The 20,747-nt window shown below is 40.1% G+C and overlaps 1 protein-coding gene across 3 annotated transcripts in view; it reads right to left on the reverse strand.

The window, feature by feature from the left end:
- Positions 1-611: 611 nt before the first annotated feature.
- Positions 612-20,747, reverse strand: part of LOC105928142 (protein yippee-like 1) — a 34,909-nt gene continuing 14,773 nt past the window's right edge. For all 3 annotated transcript variants that reach the window (XM_012865271.3, XM_036144363.1, XM_012865270.3), the window contains exons 3-5: positions 6,450-6,493; positions 3,125-3,233; positions 612-1,007 (exon numbers count right to left, since the gene is read on the reverse strand). In XM_012865271.3, coding sequence (XP_012720725.1) covers positions 918-1,007; positions 3,125-3,233; positions 6,450-6,493 — 243 coding nt within the window. In that variant the 3' untranslated portion in view covers positions 612-917. The remainder of the gene's footprint in view (positions 1,008-3,124; positions 3,234-6,449; positions 6,494-20,747) is intronic.

Below are 20,747 nucleotides of genomic sequence, written 5' to 3' on the forward strand. Positions count from 1 at the left end.
TGCTGCAAAAATGGGACCAGCCACAATCGCATTTAGCCATACGCTACAAATATTCATATATCTATATGTTCATATATATGTGTATTTATATATAGTTATACCTTTTTATGTCAAACAAAATACTAGGTGCTGCTTTCGACGCTTTTTGGGTGCTGAAAAGTACCAGAAAGGGAGAATTAAAGAAAATCCACACGAGAGGAAACGTCATCAAAATCCAACATTAATGGAATCTCAATTAAAAAAAAGGAAATAAAAGCTGCTACATGTTTGTAACTATAATAAACTCCCTTTGCCCGTTTCTTCTCAACCCATCCCTGATTGCTCATTTGGACAATAGCGAAGAGGAAAAAAAAAAAAGCACATTTAAAAACAACAACAACAACAAATAAACCAAATGAAAGTCATGGAAATAAAATGCTAACCAGTAACATCCATCCGCCATCAAACCAAAGCTTCACCAAAACCCGAAAGTTAAAACTATGGCAAATAACATTAAAAATAACAATAATAAAGTCATAAAAGACGAGCGGAATACAGAAAATAACAAGATGTCTTTTTTCTCAGTTCACGCAGCGGTCGCCACATCACCACAATCACTGTAAGCGTGTTTAGGTGGAGCCGAGGCGTGAGGGTGAGGGGGGGGGGGACCCAGACGCTCAGCAGAGCACACAATCTTCAAGGTGGTGTGGGGTTTTAAGTCCACTTCCTAAAGCATTCGTTTTGTCCGTTTTCACGATGAGCAGGTGGGCGTGTGCACGTGACGGAGGCCGGTGAGTGGAGGTCTTTTCTCTTAAAGGGGAAACGGTGCGAATGGGGGGGGGGGGGGGGTGGTCAATGGTTGTCGCTCCACTCAGTTCAATAAAGAGCATTCTAAGGTCAGGAAAACGGATTTAAAGAGACGGGACGTGGCCTCGCCGTCACTCCCATCCGTTGTCCTTGATCATGTGAGCCAGCTCGATGATGAACTTTCCCTCTTTGTACTTTTGACTGCTCTCAAACGCATGTTCCTGTGAAAAAAGCAGCAAAAACCTCTGTTACAGGAGCCCAGATCTCCAAACCAAACCAAACAGAGCCATTTAAAAACAACAAGAACGTTTTTTTTCTAACTTATGCATCACGTTACGGGCCGGATTAACACATTTTACACACTCAGCAATAAAAAGCAGCCCAGAAAACGCTCTACTTTGTCAAATTATATCCAAACCGGCGCTTAGTGTCTACAATGGTGTGAAGAAGTAGTTTCCCCCTCTTATAGATCTCTATTGTTTTGCTTTAGCTGTCATACTTAAATGTTTCAGATCAAACCTGGGCCCATATGAAAAAGTAACTTCCCCCTAAACTTAATAACTAGTTGCGTCGCCTTCAGCTGCAGCAACTGGCATCAAGAGTTTGAAATAATTATTTTTTTTTACATCGCTGTGAAGGAACTTTGTCCCACTTTTCTTTGCAGAATGGTTAATTCTGCCACATTGGATGTTTTTAAGCAGGAATGGCCTGTTTGACGTCATGCCACAGCATCTCAATCAGATTTGATTCCGGACTTTGACTAGGCCACTCACACTACCACCACCCTGTGACGCCCTTTGGTGCCAAAGTATAAATTAAGCAAACTGAAGGGTTTCCTTCCAGGTACTTAACTCTAAACTGGTCAGTGTGCACAACAAAGAAATTCATTTAAAGCTGTTTTCAATGAAAATTGGGCATATAAAATGAACAGAAGAAATTTCTCACGATTGTATTATGGAATTGTTAATAATGATGTGTTTGCATATTAACAAAATTTAATTTTTGACTTTCAGATGAGCGAGTGATTATTAAATCTGGTCAGGATCACTAGTTGCCAGGGAAGCAACTGCTGCATCTCTAAAACAGGGTTTGTAATTGGATTTAATTGTGAATCTGACCAACGGCCTCAATCGTAACTGGATTGAACTACATTTACATGTAGATGGATTTGAATTGGTCCTATTAGCCTATTCTGTACAACCTCTGTTGTAAATTAAGTTCATTAATTAAATTGACCAAATAAAACTACATTATCACGGCACCTATATATATATATATATATATATATATATATATATATATATATATATATATATATATATATATATATATATATATATATATTTTTTTTTTATCCAAGACCGCCTGCTCTTCATAAAAGGTTTACAACCAGTTAAATTGTGACAAAAGAAAATAAATAATTCAACTCAACGTCCTTTTATTCTCGCTTTATGGGTCTTATGGGAAATAGGATTCTACTTCACCTCAGACATAAATGAAAGGCAAAAACCGCTGATAAGTTAGTTTTACATCATTTTCCCCATGTGAGAGAAACTGATGTGGGACGTTCTGAAAAATGGAAACGTTTAGAGGCCAGGAAGTCATTTCTGATGCTTTTAACTAGATTAAAAAGATAAAACCAGGGAAGACGGACGTCAGGACAAAGACGAGAGTCTCTCCTCATTTTGGGTCACCGGCACAAAAAGACAGCAGGACAGGGCGGCTCACATTTTAACACGGCCTCGTTTTTATCAGGGAACAGCGAGGGAGCTTTTTTTTTTTTTCACGATGCTCACCAAACAAAATAAATCATCTAACTCGGATTCAGCCTCACATCTCATTAGGGCTGAGTGATTTCCGGCCGGTCCCGCTCGCCGTCAGCAGGATCTTGTGCGTCAGCGTCTTTTCTCCTCGTCCCGTTTCTCCTGGCGAACCAGCCCCCCCCCCGCCGTGATCCGGCTGTCTCCGTCACCGAAGGAGTCCCTGTCCTCCACTTTGCTGGGTTATTTTACACTCCTCTCTAGTCTTTTCAGACAATTACCGGAACAAGCCTCTTCAAAACGGTGACATTTAATCACTGTAGCGTCTCTGAGGAACCGGTCTGGCTGTCTGCAGCCAACCTTTTGCCGCTGTAATTATGTTGCATGCTGGGAAACCACGTAGTGCTCAATGGCAGCGCCTTAACGCCACCCGGACCAAAAGTGTCAGCGCAGCATAACGAGCGCTGCTTTGCTCCTTTGACCTGTAACGACATCATTTCCCCCTCCCGGCATGAAGGAGGAAAAAAACACGTTGTTGCACAAAAACACGGCGGCGGCCGGCAGAGTGAGTGACTTACGTATTTCCAGCCCAGGGTGGTTTTACAGTTTTCACAGTAGATATCAGCCACAGCGTGTAAACCCGTGAGGAGAACCCGCTCCTCAGCCGGCCCGCAGCCCACATTCACCCTGAAAGCCAGAGCAGAACATTCAATTAGGCATCCGCTTTATTACATAAAAAATATCTAAAAAAAAAACTGAATGTGTGAAAGATATTAACAGTATCTTCATTAGTTGCCAATTCATTCAACAATGTATGTTACATCCGTTTAGTTAGAGGATTTAAAACCAGATCTTAAAGAATTTGCAGAGAAACATTAAAATCAAAGGCAGATATTTTTATTAAAGCACAGGCGATCCTTATAGCCGGTGAATAAAGGTTTGATTAACCAACTGCTGTTTTAATCTACAGAGCCCTTTTCATGCACCCTGGGTCCATCACAAACCGCTCTACAGCAGAAACGCTTTAACCTCATTTCACACTCGGCGGTTGCCATTTCATCCAAAACTACTTTAATTTTGCGCCAATAAACAAACCATTTCCTACTAATGTGCTTAACTGAGAGGAATGAATTCATGTGCAGTGGTTAAGCCATTTAATGAATTATGGACATAAACCAATAAGAAAAAATCCTAAAATCCCATGAGTAGTTTGATTTGAAAGATTTTGTGTAACATTTAGGGATGCACTGATATGAAAGCGTTGCCGATATCAATATAAGATATTGCAGTCATGCATGATAACCGATATTTACCAATGTGTGCGTCTATATACAGTCCTGGCTGTGATGCATCACTGTCACTTTCTTACAACCGAACAAAATCTGCACAAAACCTGCATGACCCTTTAAATATTCGTCTCTCAAAGCCGCTGCAACGATGCCTGAAGACGGTCGATACGAAACCTCATCTAACAGCTGATCTTTCCTTAAAGAACTTAGTAAAAAAAAAAGCTCAATGATTCTCCTCAGGCCATCTGCACCTGTGGCCAATCAGCATCTTTTCTGTCGTTCTTCAGCCAATCAGATTCATTAATGAGACACGTCAATCAAAGTCACACCCTGGCAGCTTAGTTGTGTGAATGTCACGCCGACATGATGCTAAGCAACGAGTCTGGCAGGAGAGAACCGTGCAGCAATGGGAAATTAGGTCATTTATCTACAAAATAATAATTTCATGAAGCAAAATTTGCTGCATCCATCCATCCATCCATCCATCCATCCATCTTCTGACGCCTTAATCCCTCATGGGGTGGCAGGGGTTGCTGGCGGCCATGAATGGATTTATTTATAATGAGTTTATTGTTATCCATCTTGGACCTCTAGTGTCGCCCCAAAAACATTTTATGGCGGGTAAACTGGGGGCAGCCTTCAAAGCCCTCATGAAGGCGGCTCACATTGTTCACATGGCGTCCCGTAGCTTTAACAGAGGGAATGTTTGACTTTCAGCTATTCATCCTGTCCAGCCTGGGGAGCGCTTCTTTCATCCAACCCGTCGCTGAGGCAGGTGAGAACAATGAAACTCAGACTCCGCGGCACAAAGCTGTTGCATGGTGACACCTAAAAATGCCTTTGGCCTTTGGGGATGGACGTCTGTGTGTTTCATTAAGACCGAACGCCTGAGGAGCGTTAAACCAGGTCATAAACCACCACAGGTTGTTTATTGGGTTTAAAGAGATGGATCTAGTTTCTGCAGATAGGACGGATAATCCCCCAACAGACCGCACAGATAAATCTAGTATGTATTATATATATATATATATATATATATATATATATATATATATATATATATATATATATATATATATATATATATATATATATATATATATATATATACACACACACACACACACACACCTACCAGAGGGTTCGTACTCGGTGTGGAAATTAGTTTTGAATTTGTTTTTTGTTTTTTTATTATTTTCCGGGTCTTCAGAGGATGAGAAAAAGATAGAGACCCTCAAAATCTTTGAAAGGATTGTGTGTTTTGAATTTAAAATGTGACGTCGGTCTATGATTGGTTGTGATCTCACAAACTTTTGCATTTTACCAATTCAGACACCAGCAAAAAAAAAAAAAAAATCGGACTTAAAAAAGTTGACTGAGTGGCTTTCCGCCGCTGCTCGCCATGACAGTTGTTGCGTTATCTACACCAGGGGGTATATAAATATCTGAGAGCTACCGTCCTGCAGCTTCTGGATGCATCTCTCCAACACGCCTGGGTGAATTTCCTCCTCAGCATTCAGTTATTCAGCTCTGCAGAGGCCTGCTAGGAAACCATGCACCCCCCAACATACACTGTAGGGGGTGTATGTACATAAAACCTGTTTTTTTCTACCTCAAATCCGACTGAACATTTCTTATTTTAGTCAGGATTAACTAAACGATCTCTGCTAAATGCCAGAATAATGAGGGAGAGATTTAACTTTCTTAATGTTTATAGTATTTGGTGGAATTGTATTTTAAACTGCATCAATTATGTCAAATGTTTCGCACTAACTCATATATTGAGTATTAACCTATCAGAGGCTTGCAAAGCCATCAAATCAGTTGTATTATTTCTGCCTTTATGTAGAGTGCATGTAAATGTCTGGTTTTAATAATAAACATGTCACATAAACGAGTACCTAATGTACCCATTTTATTGTCATGCTTAGTTTATTTGCTTTGTATATTTGATTTTGCATATGTTTTATTATTTTTACATTATTATTACATTTTGCTTCTTAATAGTTTTTAGATAGATTGTCTAAAAAAAGTCCATCTAGGCACAAGTGCTGCAAACCAGCACCACGATACAGGGTCTGCTGTTTTACTCAGTCTGTCTCTGTTATTGTGTCTTCCCTTTTAAAATAAATCTAATACCTAAATAAAAAGTGTAAAATACGTAAAATTATCTTCTGCACACTTTTTTAGAAGACTGTTTTCTCCTGCACTGTAACATTCTTATCACTTAATACTGTAATGTTATCTTATTTCAACTGTAATCCCATTACATTGTCGGAAACTGTATGCAACAAAATGTCATTTTGTTGCATTCTGTACAAACAAAATGACAATAATGTTTGTCTAAGTCTAAAATGCATTCAAAAATAACTTTTAATTGCTTGTTGTTAAGAAAGAACCATAAAGATCTGTTTAAACGGGTACGTGGTTCGAGCTCTTTGAACTTTTCCTGAATCACAAACCAATCAGGGAACTCTGAGCCCAGAAACAAGCAAACTTTGGCTCTAAATACACTTTCTGTGAGGTTTTCCAACTTTAACTGAACTGGAAATGGATCAAACGAACATAAAAAGGCGACTGAAGTAACGTTTTCAAAGAAAATAGTGATACTTACACTGAATTAAACAGATAGGCTCTTCCTTGACTTCCTTGAAATGACTGAAACACACAGAAAGAAAGAAGGAAAGTTAGCGGACATTACAGAGCAACGACGCCCCGGGGGGCTTTTCTCTCCCCGTCACTGCTGTGCCTGCTTCTCCTTCCACCTCGTCAAGGTTTGCACACAGAAAGTTGGCGGCAGATGAGAGATTAAAGCTCAGAGAAGCTGGAGGACGAGCTCCAACACATCAGAGGACAAGGCTGCCAGCTTTCTTAGCGCCGCGTCTGTTTTATTGTTGTACAAGCTGTTACATCAGAGCAGAAAAACAAATCCAACCTTTAAAACCCAACACAATACTTTCTTTTTTTTGTTATTCTGCCAAGTGTTTAAAGAAGACGGTGGTACAGGCAGACCATTCATGAGCGATGAGGAAACAGCTGTACGTCTGTTTTGAATAAAGTGACTCGGCAAGAAGCCTTCTGAGTGAATAAAACCGCGATAAAACTCTAATAAAGTCACAATTTCCTTCAGCAACTTTAAAATCTAGAGCTGCAAACCAGACGTTTCAGGAGCCTGTGGTTTAAAGTCATTTTAATTAGATAAATGGAGTCTGTTTGGAGCATAGATTAATGTCAGTGCTGCCCCTCCCCCACGTGTTGCTTTGAAAAAAAATGGGCCATAAGCTGAATTCTGTTGTATTTAAAGGATTTCCAGCTCCGACAAACACAGTGCGTGATGGTGTGGAAACCTTTTTACGCATAGCAGTAAAGGAATGCTGATTTAATTAAATTCTGTTCATTTATATAGCAACAATTCACAACCCGTCATCTTATGGACCTTTATAAAGTCAGTTATATCTAAACATCTAGACACTTGTAGATTGGTTTAAAGTTTTCCATCGTAAGAAACCCAGCAGATTGCATCAAGTCATTGACTTTAAATCTACATTTGTGAGCGACAAGTGGATTTTCCTAGGGCTACCTGAGTCAAACTAACTAACATCAGCTCGTTCTAACCCCAGTCTTACTTTATAAGAAGCACAGAGGCTATAAGGTGTAATATTCTGCCCCACGTCTGACGCTCCAGCTCTAACATCAACAAATGAACCGTCTCACATCTGATTAGAGGTAAACGGTGAATACCCTCCACCTCGAGATGCGAGCCGTCTCTCAGGACGGTTTTTCCTCAGATTTGAGAGCTAAAATTCAGCTAAAGGAGCCAGATGTAGGGAACGCCGCAGCAAACGCAGCTACAGAGCAGCCAGAGAAACTGCAGCACGCTGGGTGACGCGGTTATCTGTGCAAAACAGATAAAGGAAATGTTGGGAATGTGGGAGAAACTTTCAGACTTTATTCAAAAGAAACACTCAGAAAAAAAGATGCAACTGACACATCTGGAACAGATTAATGGGATTTCAATTTATTTAATGGAGAAGGTTGATTTGACACAAGAGTAATTTGACTTATGAGCTCCGACACCGAAGGAATTAAACTCATAAGTCAAGGCACCGCTGTATAAGTACTGGGACACTTTGGAAAGAAGATATAAATCTGACCCATCATGTTTAGACTTTGTTGTAGATTTCTGAACGTAGAAAAATACTTTCTTCAGGTTCAGGCAGGATGTGCTGCTCTGATTTCTCTCGGCCGACTTCCTGCTGTCAGACAGGCTCTGAGCCATTTCCTGATTCTGCAGAATTAAAAGTGATCTAGCATGGCTGTGACTGGTAAAACTGATAAAAAAAAATGTGTGTCTGAAATGAAACTCTGATGCCCTGAATCATTTAACTTTGTGAGGCGGCGCTCTAAAACGACTCTCTCTTGTTTTCAGGGGAAAGCCGTGTCGTCGTTTCTTTCTCTTTTCCTCCCCGTGCACCGCAGGTGTTCGTGTCCTACCTGTCACGTCCTGCAGTTCGGTGTTTGTGTTTTTAAATGTGATCTGGCCACACACACACACACACACACACACACACACACACACACACACACACACACACACACACACACACACACACACACACACACACACACACAGCACCAAGACGTGACCTTTCAGCAGCACGGGGGAACTGGGTCAGTCCCCGCCGAGTCGACAACAAGACCTCAGCAGCGTTCGGGCCAATGAGGGTTGGCGGCGGGTCCATGTGACCAGAGCCGGGCGCCGTGTCTGTCTTTCACCGCCGCTCGCTCATAAGCATTAAAAAAAAAAGAGGAGACGGCTCCGTCTCTAGCTGGCCTTATCTGTTTCCCATGTTCTATTTTTACTTTGGCAGCATTTTTCCACCCCGTCTAACCGCACTGCTGCGACCCTCGCTGGAGCCGGCTCTGCGTAGAACAGAAGAAGCAGAAAAAGCAGAAAACAGGAACGATCCTTAGAAAGCAGCCGCGCTCTTCTGGGGCAGAATTACAGCAAAAAATCCTATTAGAGGCATCCTGCAGGGATTGTTTTCCCTAACATGCAACTCATCATACGGACAGGACACCAGATAAAAAATCTTGCAGCCTTTTACTTTTTTTTCTCCATTGCTTGGTTAGAACTGCTGCAGAGTTCCTGAGCTCATCTTAAGCTGCTGGAACGGCGCTTGTTTTAAAAACGGCTTGTTCCCTGAGAAATGAATCCAACAAAGCAAATCTCATGATCCCTGAATCGTCTTGACTAAACTGTAGGAAAAATATGTCACTCTGAGAAAAAACACACGCCGTGATGAAGCTTCTGCCTCTCACTTTATTTTTCGTTAAACTGTGTAATTAAACATATTAAAAGCTGATTTTTTATTTATTTATTTAAAGAAAGCTTAAGCCAAAGCTATTAAGAAACCTGCTGAGGTTGACTTTTACCATCTGTCTCAACAGATGTCGGCTGCAGTAGGCGACGGTTCATCTTCTCCTGCAACTTAAACCCTGAAGCTTTGATTTAATTCATTTTAAAGACGGCATTTTAAAGATTTGCATGTCTGTAATTTCATAAAAACCTTCGTCTACTGTGTCTCTGTTTAAGGAAACTGAGATACCAGGCTCATTAACTCCATCACCGTGATGGAAAACAAACATTTTACTCCAAACTGAGTAAGAAAAATAACTTAAATTTAACTAAATTTGCAACATATTCTTTAAACCATACTTTTGTCGGTAAAAACAAATGAGTGACCTTATAAAGATAAAAACTAGAATCCTTGACGCCTTCAGTAAGAAGTTGTCCTGCAACAAGTTGTCATCAACACCTCGAACATTTCAGTGTTTTTAACAATGCTGCAGCGATGTTAAAAACCTCTGAGATGCTTAGTTGATGCCTCCACCCCCTCCAAAAGTCGTTATTAATGACAGAAACATAAAGTGTGCTTTAGACTTTGTCCTGTTTCAGATTTAAGCTAAGAAGCTATGTCAAAATTGAGTTAAACTAAACCCAATTTATCATTTAGTATTTAGCCATAGCTTCATCTTCACCCAGTAAAAATGTATCTAAATGCATCATTTTATTTCAGTATGATGTCTCTTAACTTTTACCCTTCTAATGCATCAGATTGCTCTGATGAAAGTTTGTACACAGATGTTTGACAGTACACTGCTTTATTATGAGCAAAGTGAGAACTGATACTCTTAAAGTAGTCAGATCCTCCAGAGTAGCTCCAAAAACATACAGAATCAGTCTCAATGGGCAATAAATGACCACTAAAGAGCTAAATATTAAAATTCCCTCGCCAGGTTCTGTATATTATCCTGTTGGAGTAATCAGAGACCCAGATAGCATTTTAATCACATTTAAATTACAGATCATTCCAAATCTTTAGTGCTTAAATGCATACTACATCTCTGGTAACCGGGCTAAACGACTTAAGTTTTGAATTCACTTGGTTTAATTAAGACATTAAGACCAGAGAGGAGGGCAGCAGTGCTATATTGACTTTTTCGGTCACGGTCAACGTTTTGGAAAACATCCAGAGAAGCGAGAGCCTCACGAGGAGCTGCAGCCATTATTGGGCAGAAATGAAGAGTGTGATCATCCCACAAATGGGCTTCCATCAGGCAGATGGGTGGAACGAAGCCGAGGCGCTGAATAAAAACGGTCCGCCGGCTCGTCAGTATTCAGACCGCGTCGTCCCGAGCCAGAACAACGTTTGCACTGCGGGCCTTCACGCTCTGCTGACAACCGCTGCTCCGATTTCACGACCGCGCTCGGATCGGCTGCATGACGCAACGCGTCTCCGATGGGAAAACACGAGCAGGCCGCAGCGTAGTGAAGGTCCAACATGCGCAGGGTGACTCTCGTCAGATCGCACTGTTTTCAGAAAGTTTAGCGGCCCAAACATGCAGCCTTGAAAAGGAAAAGTCGCTGAGTGGTTGCGTTTTGTCCCGTTATAAAGCTGCATGATGATGGAGTAGCATTTACCAAAGCACAAGTTGTCCTATGCAAGTTGACGGCACAGCGGGGGTGCTGATAGCTTTGAGAGGAAAGCCTCACTCCAACGTGGCGCTAACACGCATCCTGGGTTATAGGATCACTGCAGGCCATCATTAAACAATGATGCAATTCAAAAAAGAATATAAGAAAAGTATTTTTGATGAATACAAAAAAGAGTAATATATATAAAAAGTTGGTATACTGTTTGTTTGTTTTACTGTAAATATTTGTCCTTTACCTCCATGACACATGTAACTGAGGGGTAGGGCTTAATAAGCTTATGATTCATCCTACTCCTTTTTGAAACATGATGTATGTTTATGAAGTATTAAATGTAAACATTGTTAAATCATATCATGTTCCAAAATAAACAACAACATAACATAACAAACAAAGGTCTAAATGGGAAAATAACCTGCAGCTGACACCAGAAATGCTCTTATCTGCATCAACCATCGGGGCCAAACCTTTCTTGAATTGCCATTGGGGGCCGCGCAGAATCCTTCCAGGGACCACAAACGGCCCCCGGGCCACACTTTGGACACCCCTGTTTATTTGGATCACTGACAATTCCCCGCTAAATTCAACTGCAGTACACTTCTTTTGGTTGCTATTCTGTTTTTTAAATGCAGTTTAAAACAGCATTGGCTCAACGTGATGATCCCCTCTTCCACACCCAGTACTCACGTTTTTTGTAACAGAGGGAAGAGGAATTTGCAGTAAAAAGTGCAGTAGCCCCCTATAAGCCTGCTTTATGGCAGGGCACAGCAACAGGTGTGGGAGGGGCCTCATGTTTGATATGTTTCCTGGATTCAACACACCTGAATCAAATGAATTGGGTCAGTCTCAGGTCAGCGCTCAGTGACATACAAAGGAAGTAATACGTCCGTTTGAATCAGCTGTGGCTGGTTGGTTTGTTTGTTTGTTTCAAACCTGCAAGAATTCATGTTTATAATCCAAAGAAAAAAAGAGGCATGATTTGAAAAGAGGAAGGAAAGGAAGCGACGCTTCCCCCAACTCCACACTACTCACCATTTAGGCAAAAATCTATACAACACTGCAGGTATTCACACTGACAATCAACACGACCAAAGACAGACCAAACAATAACGGGCCCAAACACACTCTGATCCCCCCCCCCCAACATAAAGCCCAGCAAGCAAAATAAAACTTAAAGGGAGTCAGCCAGAAAAGTAAGCTCTGCAGCTTCTCCCTTTAAAGTTCATATGAAACAGCAATTTCAATATTAACGTATTAATCCAACGTAAAATCAGCCACATTTCTCCAGTGCCTATTCACTGCATAGCTTTTAGGTCTTGCTTTAAATTGGGAAAGTTTTTTTTATCTCTTCTGTACGTTTTATCTCTTTAATGTTGTCCTTACTTTTGGCAGATTGTATTCATGATGAGTATCTGTGACGTGAAATAAATTCTAGATATTATCCGACAGGGAGGGTTTTTTTTTTATACATAATTTGGACCACCTTATAATTTACCAGCGAAGGCGCACCTAAAACCTGCAGCCCGTCGGCCCATGACGACATGAACTGGACATGTCTGCTTTATGCATTCCAACATTTTCTGCCGTCTCATAAAAATGACTTTAAAGCGTGGCCACTGTATGATGGAACAGTTTAAAACCTCGGGATAACTTCATCCAGAAGGATGTCGGGTGGATCAAATGACAGCTAAGAAAATAAACAAATAAATTATTAAAAAATTGGGGAGTCGGGTAATTTTTCTAAAACTTTGCCAGGTCAAACAGTTTGCATAAATCTCCCTCCAATTGTCTGAAAAAAAAAAAGACAAAAAAGTAGCATACAACTTTAATTTTATCTTTAGTTATTTTTTACATTCATTGTGGGAAGAATTTGCTTGTTTCACTTTATTATTAATGTGAGTTATTTTGCTGGTTATGTTGCTGTTAGACATGCATACAATGATCAATACAGTTCCTTCCTACTATAGAATAATCATGGATGCACCAATAAGCCAGAGATCGGGTTTTTTCTTTATTGGCTCTAACTGCCACCAGAAAAAAAGAGAAATCACATTTTTTTCCTGATCAGTGAACGCATCCAAAATGAATAACATCATTTTCAAAAAGGTAAATCTTCTGATTTTCAGTTCATGAATAAACTATCCAACAGCATGAATATGAATTAAAGACTAGGCTGTATGTGCAAATAAATGTTAAATAAAGTAGGTTGATTCTTATTATGTTTCATCACACAGAGTGTAGTTTGTAGAGAGGAAAAGTTATTGGAAAATCTTGTAAGGTTTTATTTACATCCTATAATAGAGTACCGCAGTCTTTATTTAGTCGTAAAACTTATATGAGCGCAGTAGTGTCGGATTTCACCACCTTTATTAAATTTTTATTCAGATTTTGAAGGCAAATCAAACAGAAAATTCCAAAGCCGGCCAGTAAAAGAATCTACTGCTCGTAAACTGAGAATCAGCATTTTCTCTTCACGGGTCAGGAAGAGCAAAACGCTGCTTTGCTAATTAAAGCAACACTGATGCACGTTTTGCGACTCCTCGGTTCCTCTGAGGGAACATCTCCACATCTGTGCTCCTGTGAAACTTCTTTAAAATAAAACAACAAGCGTGTCCATATTTAGTTTAACATGTGAGGGGAGGAGGGGCTGCCCGGCTTCCTCTGACCCAGCGCTCAGGTTAATCTCTGCTCTGGGCCGCTCCATCTGCATCTTTGCCTGAGAGCTGGCAGGCCTTGAAGTACCTCAGGGAGGGGGAACCATCTTTTCTAACTCGTGCACCCGATCCATAGAGAGATCAGCCAGATCCTTCAGCGATGCCCCCCCCCCATTTCTTTTACTGTCATTATGAGGACCTAACGAGCATCTTACAAGTAATAGCAACCCTAATAAGTGCAGCACGGTGCCTTCAAACCAAATGAGGCGAGTGTCTGTTGGCAGCAGGGAGTGGAAAACGCCAGACAACGGTGTCGTCTTCTCTTAAGTAACATAATCAGCTTAGAAGGCTTGATGCAAAGGACTGAAGATGCTGCCTTGGACCAGTGAACGCACTAATGCTGGCGAGCTGGGACACCGACAATAAAGCTGAAACGTAGCTAGGAATCAAGATTACGGTACTCCAGGTAGAGCATTGAGCATTTTCATAGAAAAGTACGTTTTGCATTAAAATTATACAAGATTATGACATATTATTACTACTTTTACATTATGAATGCAGCTTTTTCTAAACTGGGTGTTTCTCTGTTTTGTACGGTAGCAAACAGCATGTTTAAAAAAAAAAAACTATTTATACTGAGATATAGACACATTTTTTTAACCTTTTGAATATGTAGAGGGTGGTTAGTGGAAAAGAAAAGTGGATCTGAAATAAAGACAATACTAAAGTTTTATGGAAAATGTGGCAAGTCATTTCTCTGCAGTCGCCACTTCACTTTCAGAGTTTCTTTGCTGTGGTTAGAGTCCCACAACCAGAGAATCTGGAGCAAACTATTACAATTCCTGCATTTTGTTTAAACCCCACAGATCGCAGAGGATAGAGCATTCCAGGAAGGGTTTATTTAACTTTTTTTCCTTGGAAGGAACCACAACATTGACAACTCAACAGCCAGAGATGCTACAGAGCAGCGGTGTCCATCCTCTATTTGTGGGCTAAAATTGCCAAGTTGGCACTCTTTTTAAATAAAATTGATTAAAAACCTTCAGTTTAAATGTGAGACATTACATATTTACTCAAAACAAACTAAACACACAAACTGTAACAGAGAAGGTAGTCTGATATCTGCAGGATGGGGCCTATAAATACCAAAGATCTGAGACATAAAAACAAAAGGAACTAACTTTCTTAAATTTTTGGATTGTTTTCTATTTTTTGGCCTGGAACTGTGTTTCCTTCAGTCTCAGAAGATAACAGGGTTTCTTTATATTGTCCTGTTGCTGGATGTTTGTGGCCCCACTTCTAAGAAACTGAAATGAAAGCAAAAGGTTTTCTAGGTAAACATTTTTGCTTTAAAGCGTTCATCTGCATCAATTTTTTGGGCTGGCAGATCAAATTTGTACCATCCTTGATTTGAGCTTTGGCGCCACACAAAATAACTTTGGTCACCCCTGCTGTAACATCAAAAATGTTCTCTCACTCCTGATTGCTTATAAGGAGTTATATGGACATTTACTTTCTCCTTTTCCCAGAATCAAGCTGGAAACACTTCTGGACAAGGTGTGCAAAAACACCATAAGTAATCACACGAATGTTTAATGCATGATGAAGTCCTTTATTGGTTTGTGCATAATTAACGAAAATTAAAACAAATTTTAACGCATATATTTAAGTCGGTAGAGATTTCATATCTTTTGATCCGTTTGGCTTTTTTGTGCCATTTTTCTTATAACTAACTATAGCTATTTTTTTTTCTGGCAACATATCGTCAGTTTGAAACCGAAAGGAGAAAGACAGACTGTCCAAGGAAGCGGTCTTCCTGAAATCCAATTATTAGTAAAGTGGATAGTTTAGACTAATGAGGTCACTCGTCAGCAGTCACTTTAGCCCGGTAAACAAGACGACACAGTCAATAGTTCACTCTTCACTTTGGTGATTTTTACAAGTGATCCGGATGAGCCTGATTATCCTTTCACATCGGGACCTTACAGACAAACTGTGTAGAAACGTAGCGAGAAAATTCCAATGGTTGAAGATTCTCAGTCATCCAGGTCAGGATCAATTCACAAAAGGTTTCAAAAAAACAACTGGACTTCTATTCAGAAGCTGAAGACATTTTGCTTCCTGGATGGTTAAGTGAAACATCCTCAGCTTCAGAATAAAAGTTCAATTGTTTTATTTTTTTAACCTTTTTTGGTGCCATTGAGGTTACTGATCAAAAATCCCATTTTCATTAGAAAGTTTGAACTTACTGGTGGATTAATACAGGGGGAAAAATTAAAAGGACTATGTAACAAGTAAAAATAGCTGAGTCACTGGTTGCTATGGTGATTCCCGCCTTTTCTGGTCTTAACAGGGGGCCTCTATTTCTCACTCAGGGACCAAACAGTGACAATACCAATATTACCAGTTTTGGTTTCTTTTAGTTTTCTTAAGTCCAGTGGTCACTGGTACTGGGCTGCCCAGAAAGGGTAAAAAAAACTTACAATATTTCTGTTTTATGATTTATCTGCAATGTTTTATTTTGAAAAATGGCTGGATTTGGATTCTCTCTTGACAATGTCTCGCACTGACAGCATTATACTTTGGTAAATGGCAAATGAACTGAACTGTTGCTTTTACAGTCACACTGACCACTCAGAGCACTCTACACTAATGTACATTATCAATCTGGGACTGATCCATTTGAATCCGTTTGGGGACAGGAGGGTCGTTTAGCAGAAGTCGCCAAGCTGATTGGGCGAAACGACTCCAAGTGCCTGCCTACCAAAAGTTGGTTTTAGCCAATCACGGCATCAAATTACAACGTAAGCTGCAGGCACCATGAGAAACCACAACAAGGTGAGCTAGCCAAGGCACGTCTTACTGTTCTACTATCATAGAATAAATCATGGATTGTTACAAAACAGATGTGAGAGCAGCAGCTATGTGTGCGTGATCGGCCTGAACCGTTGAAGGTTGGAGCCGGAGCGGTACATGATGGATTCTCGTGTGTTTGTGAACGCACAAATACCGTGAAATATTATCATGCAGCGCGGTTCTATTTATCCTCTGCTGCAGCAACATTATCGTGGGTCTATTTTTATGCTTCTGAAGTTAAATAAAGTCCAGAAATGTTTACTGTGAATGAAAATGAATAAATCACCAAAAATAAAATACAGTAAACACTCCACCCTCCTCCTCCTAGAAAAACAAAAAACAGGACCTACCTATGATGTTTACCAGAAGACATTTTAATTTTAGCTGGTATGAACTTTGCTTTATTAAGAAACTTTAGTTTTGGCCACAACCCTAGAAGAAACTAGTTTTCTATCCAGTCGACCAGACTGCATTCCACTCCAGTTCATTTACTACTTTTAGTCACATCATGGCAGCTGGTGCTACTGGTTTCCCAGCATTCCCTGCATAAACTATGTGGTGTGACCTTAAAAAACACCAAAGACACGAGTAACACCTTGTTAGGCTTTCACTTCTCCCCTGCAGGCCTCAGGTCTGACCCCTGCTTGTTTTAGGGCCCTGAGCAGCCTGGTTCACTTATGCGTTGGGCCGGCTCTGCCTCAACAGCTCTTAAGTATCATGCTTTCTTCTAATTACTCATAATTTATCAAATGTTAATAATTCAATGGGGACATTAGGATGTTCATGCAATGAGATAAAGCTTTGAATAAAGGAAGGATTTGTGCCTCAGCCATCACATCCCAAAAGTCAGGATTTTATCAACCTGTAAATGAACATCATCAGATGTTTTTATAGTAGAAAGAAAAGGTCTTGTGGAGGCAGTTTGAGCTACTAACAGCAGTGGAAATGCTTAGTGAAACTGTTCCCGCCCCGTAATCAGGACTGACAGCATCAGAAAGTTTATTAAAAGGAGCAGAAAGTTTTTCTGCATTCCCAAAATATATCCAGACGCTGATGGCGTCCCTTCAGCCTCTCTGCAGCACGCAGCTGGTTTGCAGATCTTCCAGAAGAACCTGATCTACAAGCCAACCAGCTGGTTTTGTGCAGGCAAAGCTGTGGATCATCATTATATTTCTACGCTGAGCAGCATTATCTTTTAAGAGATTCACATTTCAGAAAAGGAACAAACTTATGGGTTAAATGAACAAGTTTTACATCTAAATCTGCTAGTAGTGTGGAAAACTTGTCCAATAGGTCCTAAAAACTGGTATTTTTCCCTCAGTTCTTCTTGTGTGCATTTTTCGGAGAAAAACTGTTTTAGAAGAAAAGTATTTATAAAGCGCTCAGTTGCATAAATAAAGATTTATTATTGCTATTAGTTGGGGTTTTTTTCCTCATTTGTGCAACCTCAAACAGCTAAACCTCCGTCAGCAGAGGAGATGAAGAGGAAACAAAACACACAGAATCATCACAATAGCAGCTTCTTCTTCACTTCCATTTTAACAACGCTCCACAGACAAACGATGCCTTTTCTCAGCCCAGGCTTGAACTTTAGGTACAGCGGCATCATTTTGTTCAGATTTTGTGCAGCAACAATTGATTTACCCTCAGACGATCCAATAAAACAGCCCCCAGCATAAAGCATCCTCCAGCCCGCCCTGCCTCGGCTTGTAAAGCAACAATAAATCCACATACATCTGACACGGCCCTGGACAGGTTAACTGAGGTGCCGATAAACAAGCGTGGTGCCTTGCTTTGGGCAAACACACGTCACATTTATGACAAACAACAGACTTTAGAGATTAAAACTCAAAGGAATCTAAACTTAGAGTGATAAGACCTCTGATCCTGCTGAGGGGGGGAGGCACCGTTGGCTTTTGGCGGCGTTTACAGGAGCGCGTCTCCCAGCGAGCTCCAGCAGAGCCTCTGAGTTACAGGAGGGAAATGGATTTCCACACGGAGACGGCGAGTGCGCAGATTGATCATCTTTGTCATTTGAATAATCAGCTTAGTACGTGTTGAGAGAGCGGGGGTGGGGGTGCTGTCAGTTTCCTGTAACAACACGTAAAGGTCAGCGCTGCAGTTCTGCTTTAATCTTATCGATCATAGACGTTACTCACACTTCTCCTGCCCGGCTGCTGATGCAAGGATCAACATCTGCTGCAGCTTCTGAGTTTGCAGCTCTAAATGTCAGTGAGAGACCATCATCGTTTGGTCAATGGGAATCCAATAGCTCAAACTTCTTTAATACGCCGGGACACGGATCAAAGCAAAAGGAGCCTAAAGATGCAACAGCCCCCCCCCCCCCCCCCGATATGTGCTTCTCTGCAGGCTGATTGATGACCGGGTCTGATGGGACCATTTCAACTCTGCACAGAGATGCACTGAATCTTCTGCATCCTGCCGCTGCGTGATCCGAATGTTTAATTTGTTTGGTTTATTTTCTCTTGGCTAGAGCTGATCACTTATAAAATAGAGCCATTAACGATGGAACTGGAAGTTAATGAGTTGTTTGGGGTTTTCTGGGTTTTTTCTCTCCTGGGGCCGACATTTGGTGAGAAGTCTGCGGAAACTTTTAACCGCAGCAGTGAATGGGCGTAAAGTGATTACAGACAGCAGTTTGTGTGATTGTCAAACAAACTTAAGTGTTCAAATCAAATCTGTTCACAATAAAGATTGGAGGCAATATAAAACGATTAAATTCACTTCAAGCTAGTTCTAGACGGAAACAAATCCCCCCCTAAGCCCAATTACTTAATCGTGTATAGACTAGCCAGCCTCTTTATTAGGTGAGCCTGTTAAATGTCCTGTTAACACAAATAGTGAATCAGCCAATCACATGACAGCGACTCATTGTATTTAAGCATCTAGACGTATTGCTGCAGTTTAAACTGGGCAATAAAACCAAGGTGTGCAGAACTGCACCCCCAAAACTAGACCACCGCAAAGGCATTGTTTGGTCTGAAGAGTCTCAATTTCAGAAGTGACATTTAGATAGCACGTCCCAATCTGATGCAAATGTTAAATTTACTAAAATTTGGAAGAAAAGTTACTTAACTGGAAAATACTCAAAGCATTTTAAGGATTTTAAGGAAGCATTTTCACTTTTTTGTTGATCCTATGACAGCCCATTTTATGGCTTTTCTTTTCTACTATAAATGCATCTCGAATAAATACAAATTTTTTATTTGTTTTGTATAAAAAAAACAAGCTTATGGTGGATTACCAGCGTGCTTAACAGTGTTGAGTATAGCTGCATTCTTTGCACAACAAAGAGATACAGAGAACTGCCTCAGATTAAAGAAAAGGAGGAACTAGTGAACAAAGTTCTCAATTCCTCGATGTTATTAAATATGCACACAAATAGCCATTTTAAATGGCTTGTCAGATCATTTGTGGACCTCAACATAAGAAGAAATAGCAGTGAGCCACCACATTAGATGTAATGGTTACAAATTAAAAAAAACAGAAGCAAACACCAACAGGCACAAAAGCTAGAGATGTCATAAATTAGGTGGGCACACAATTCAGATAAATGTGTGTCCAGATAAAATATAAAACCAATACCAGATGACAACTGCTGGGTGAAACTTTAAAGTTTTTCTGAGCACAGATTTATACATTTCACCTGTGTCAGGCTTTGTCATCATGGCACCAAAAAGATAAATAAGGAGATTCAGATGGTTGTTTTGATCCCGGAAGAATCTGCAGAAAAAAACTACATTTACCAACAGCTTGTTTATAAAAGCAACTTGTAATACAACAATTTTGATCAAGTCTACAATTCAAGACGTGCAACATGGAGACAAGACCTGTTTAAAATCATTTACATTATTTTTAACCCTAAAATAAAATATAAAAAAGTTTGTTAATAGAAGTAACTACCTTTAGAAATTGCTGTCAGAATATTGTAAATTAAAAGTTATCCCTGAAGACCTACTGGCTAACAGTTTACCGGCAAGCTGTTAGCTATCTTTGTTGTCCAATATAAAAGAATTGTGTAACATTTTATTTTGTTGTATAACTAGCTAAAACTTAATAAAAGCTAAGTTTGAACTCTAAGTTTTTATTTAGGATAAAACATGTTTTACACAAACAAAAATCAACCCCTGTCATTATTTGAATAAAGCGCTAGCTAGCTAGCTAACCACGTTTGTAGCCGACATTAGTTACCAGATTGGATTTCTTTAAACTTGTAAATGACAAAATGTAAATATTAAATTATGTAAATAAGTTTAATTCTATATGACTTGATTTACAGATAAGTCCAACAATATTTTCTTGAAAGAAAATTTATCAGAAATCTTCATGTCATTACTTGATAAACATGAGCTAACCAGCTAGCTAACCAGCTAGCTTTGTTGCC

Source organism: Fundulus heteroclitus, chromosome 12 (assembly GCF_011125445.2).
Source record: "Fundulus heteroclitus isolate FHET01 chromosome 12, MU-UCD_Fhet_4.1, whole genome shotgun sequence".
Taxonomy (NCBI): Eukaryota; Metazoa; Chordata; class Actinopteri; order Cyprinodontiformes; family Fundulidae; genus Fundulus; species Fundulus heteroclitus.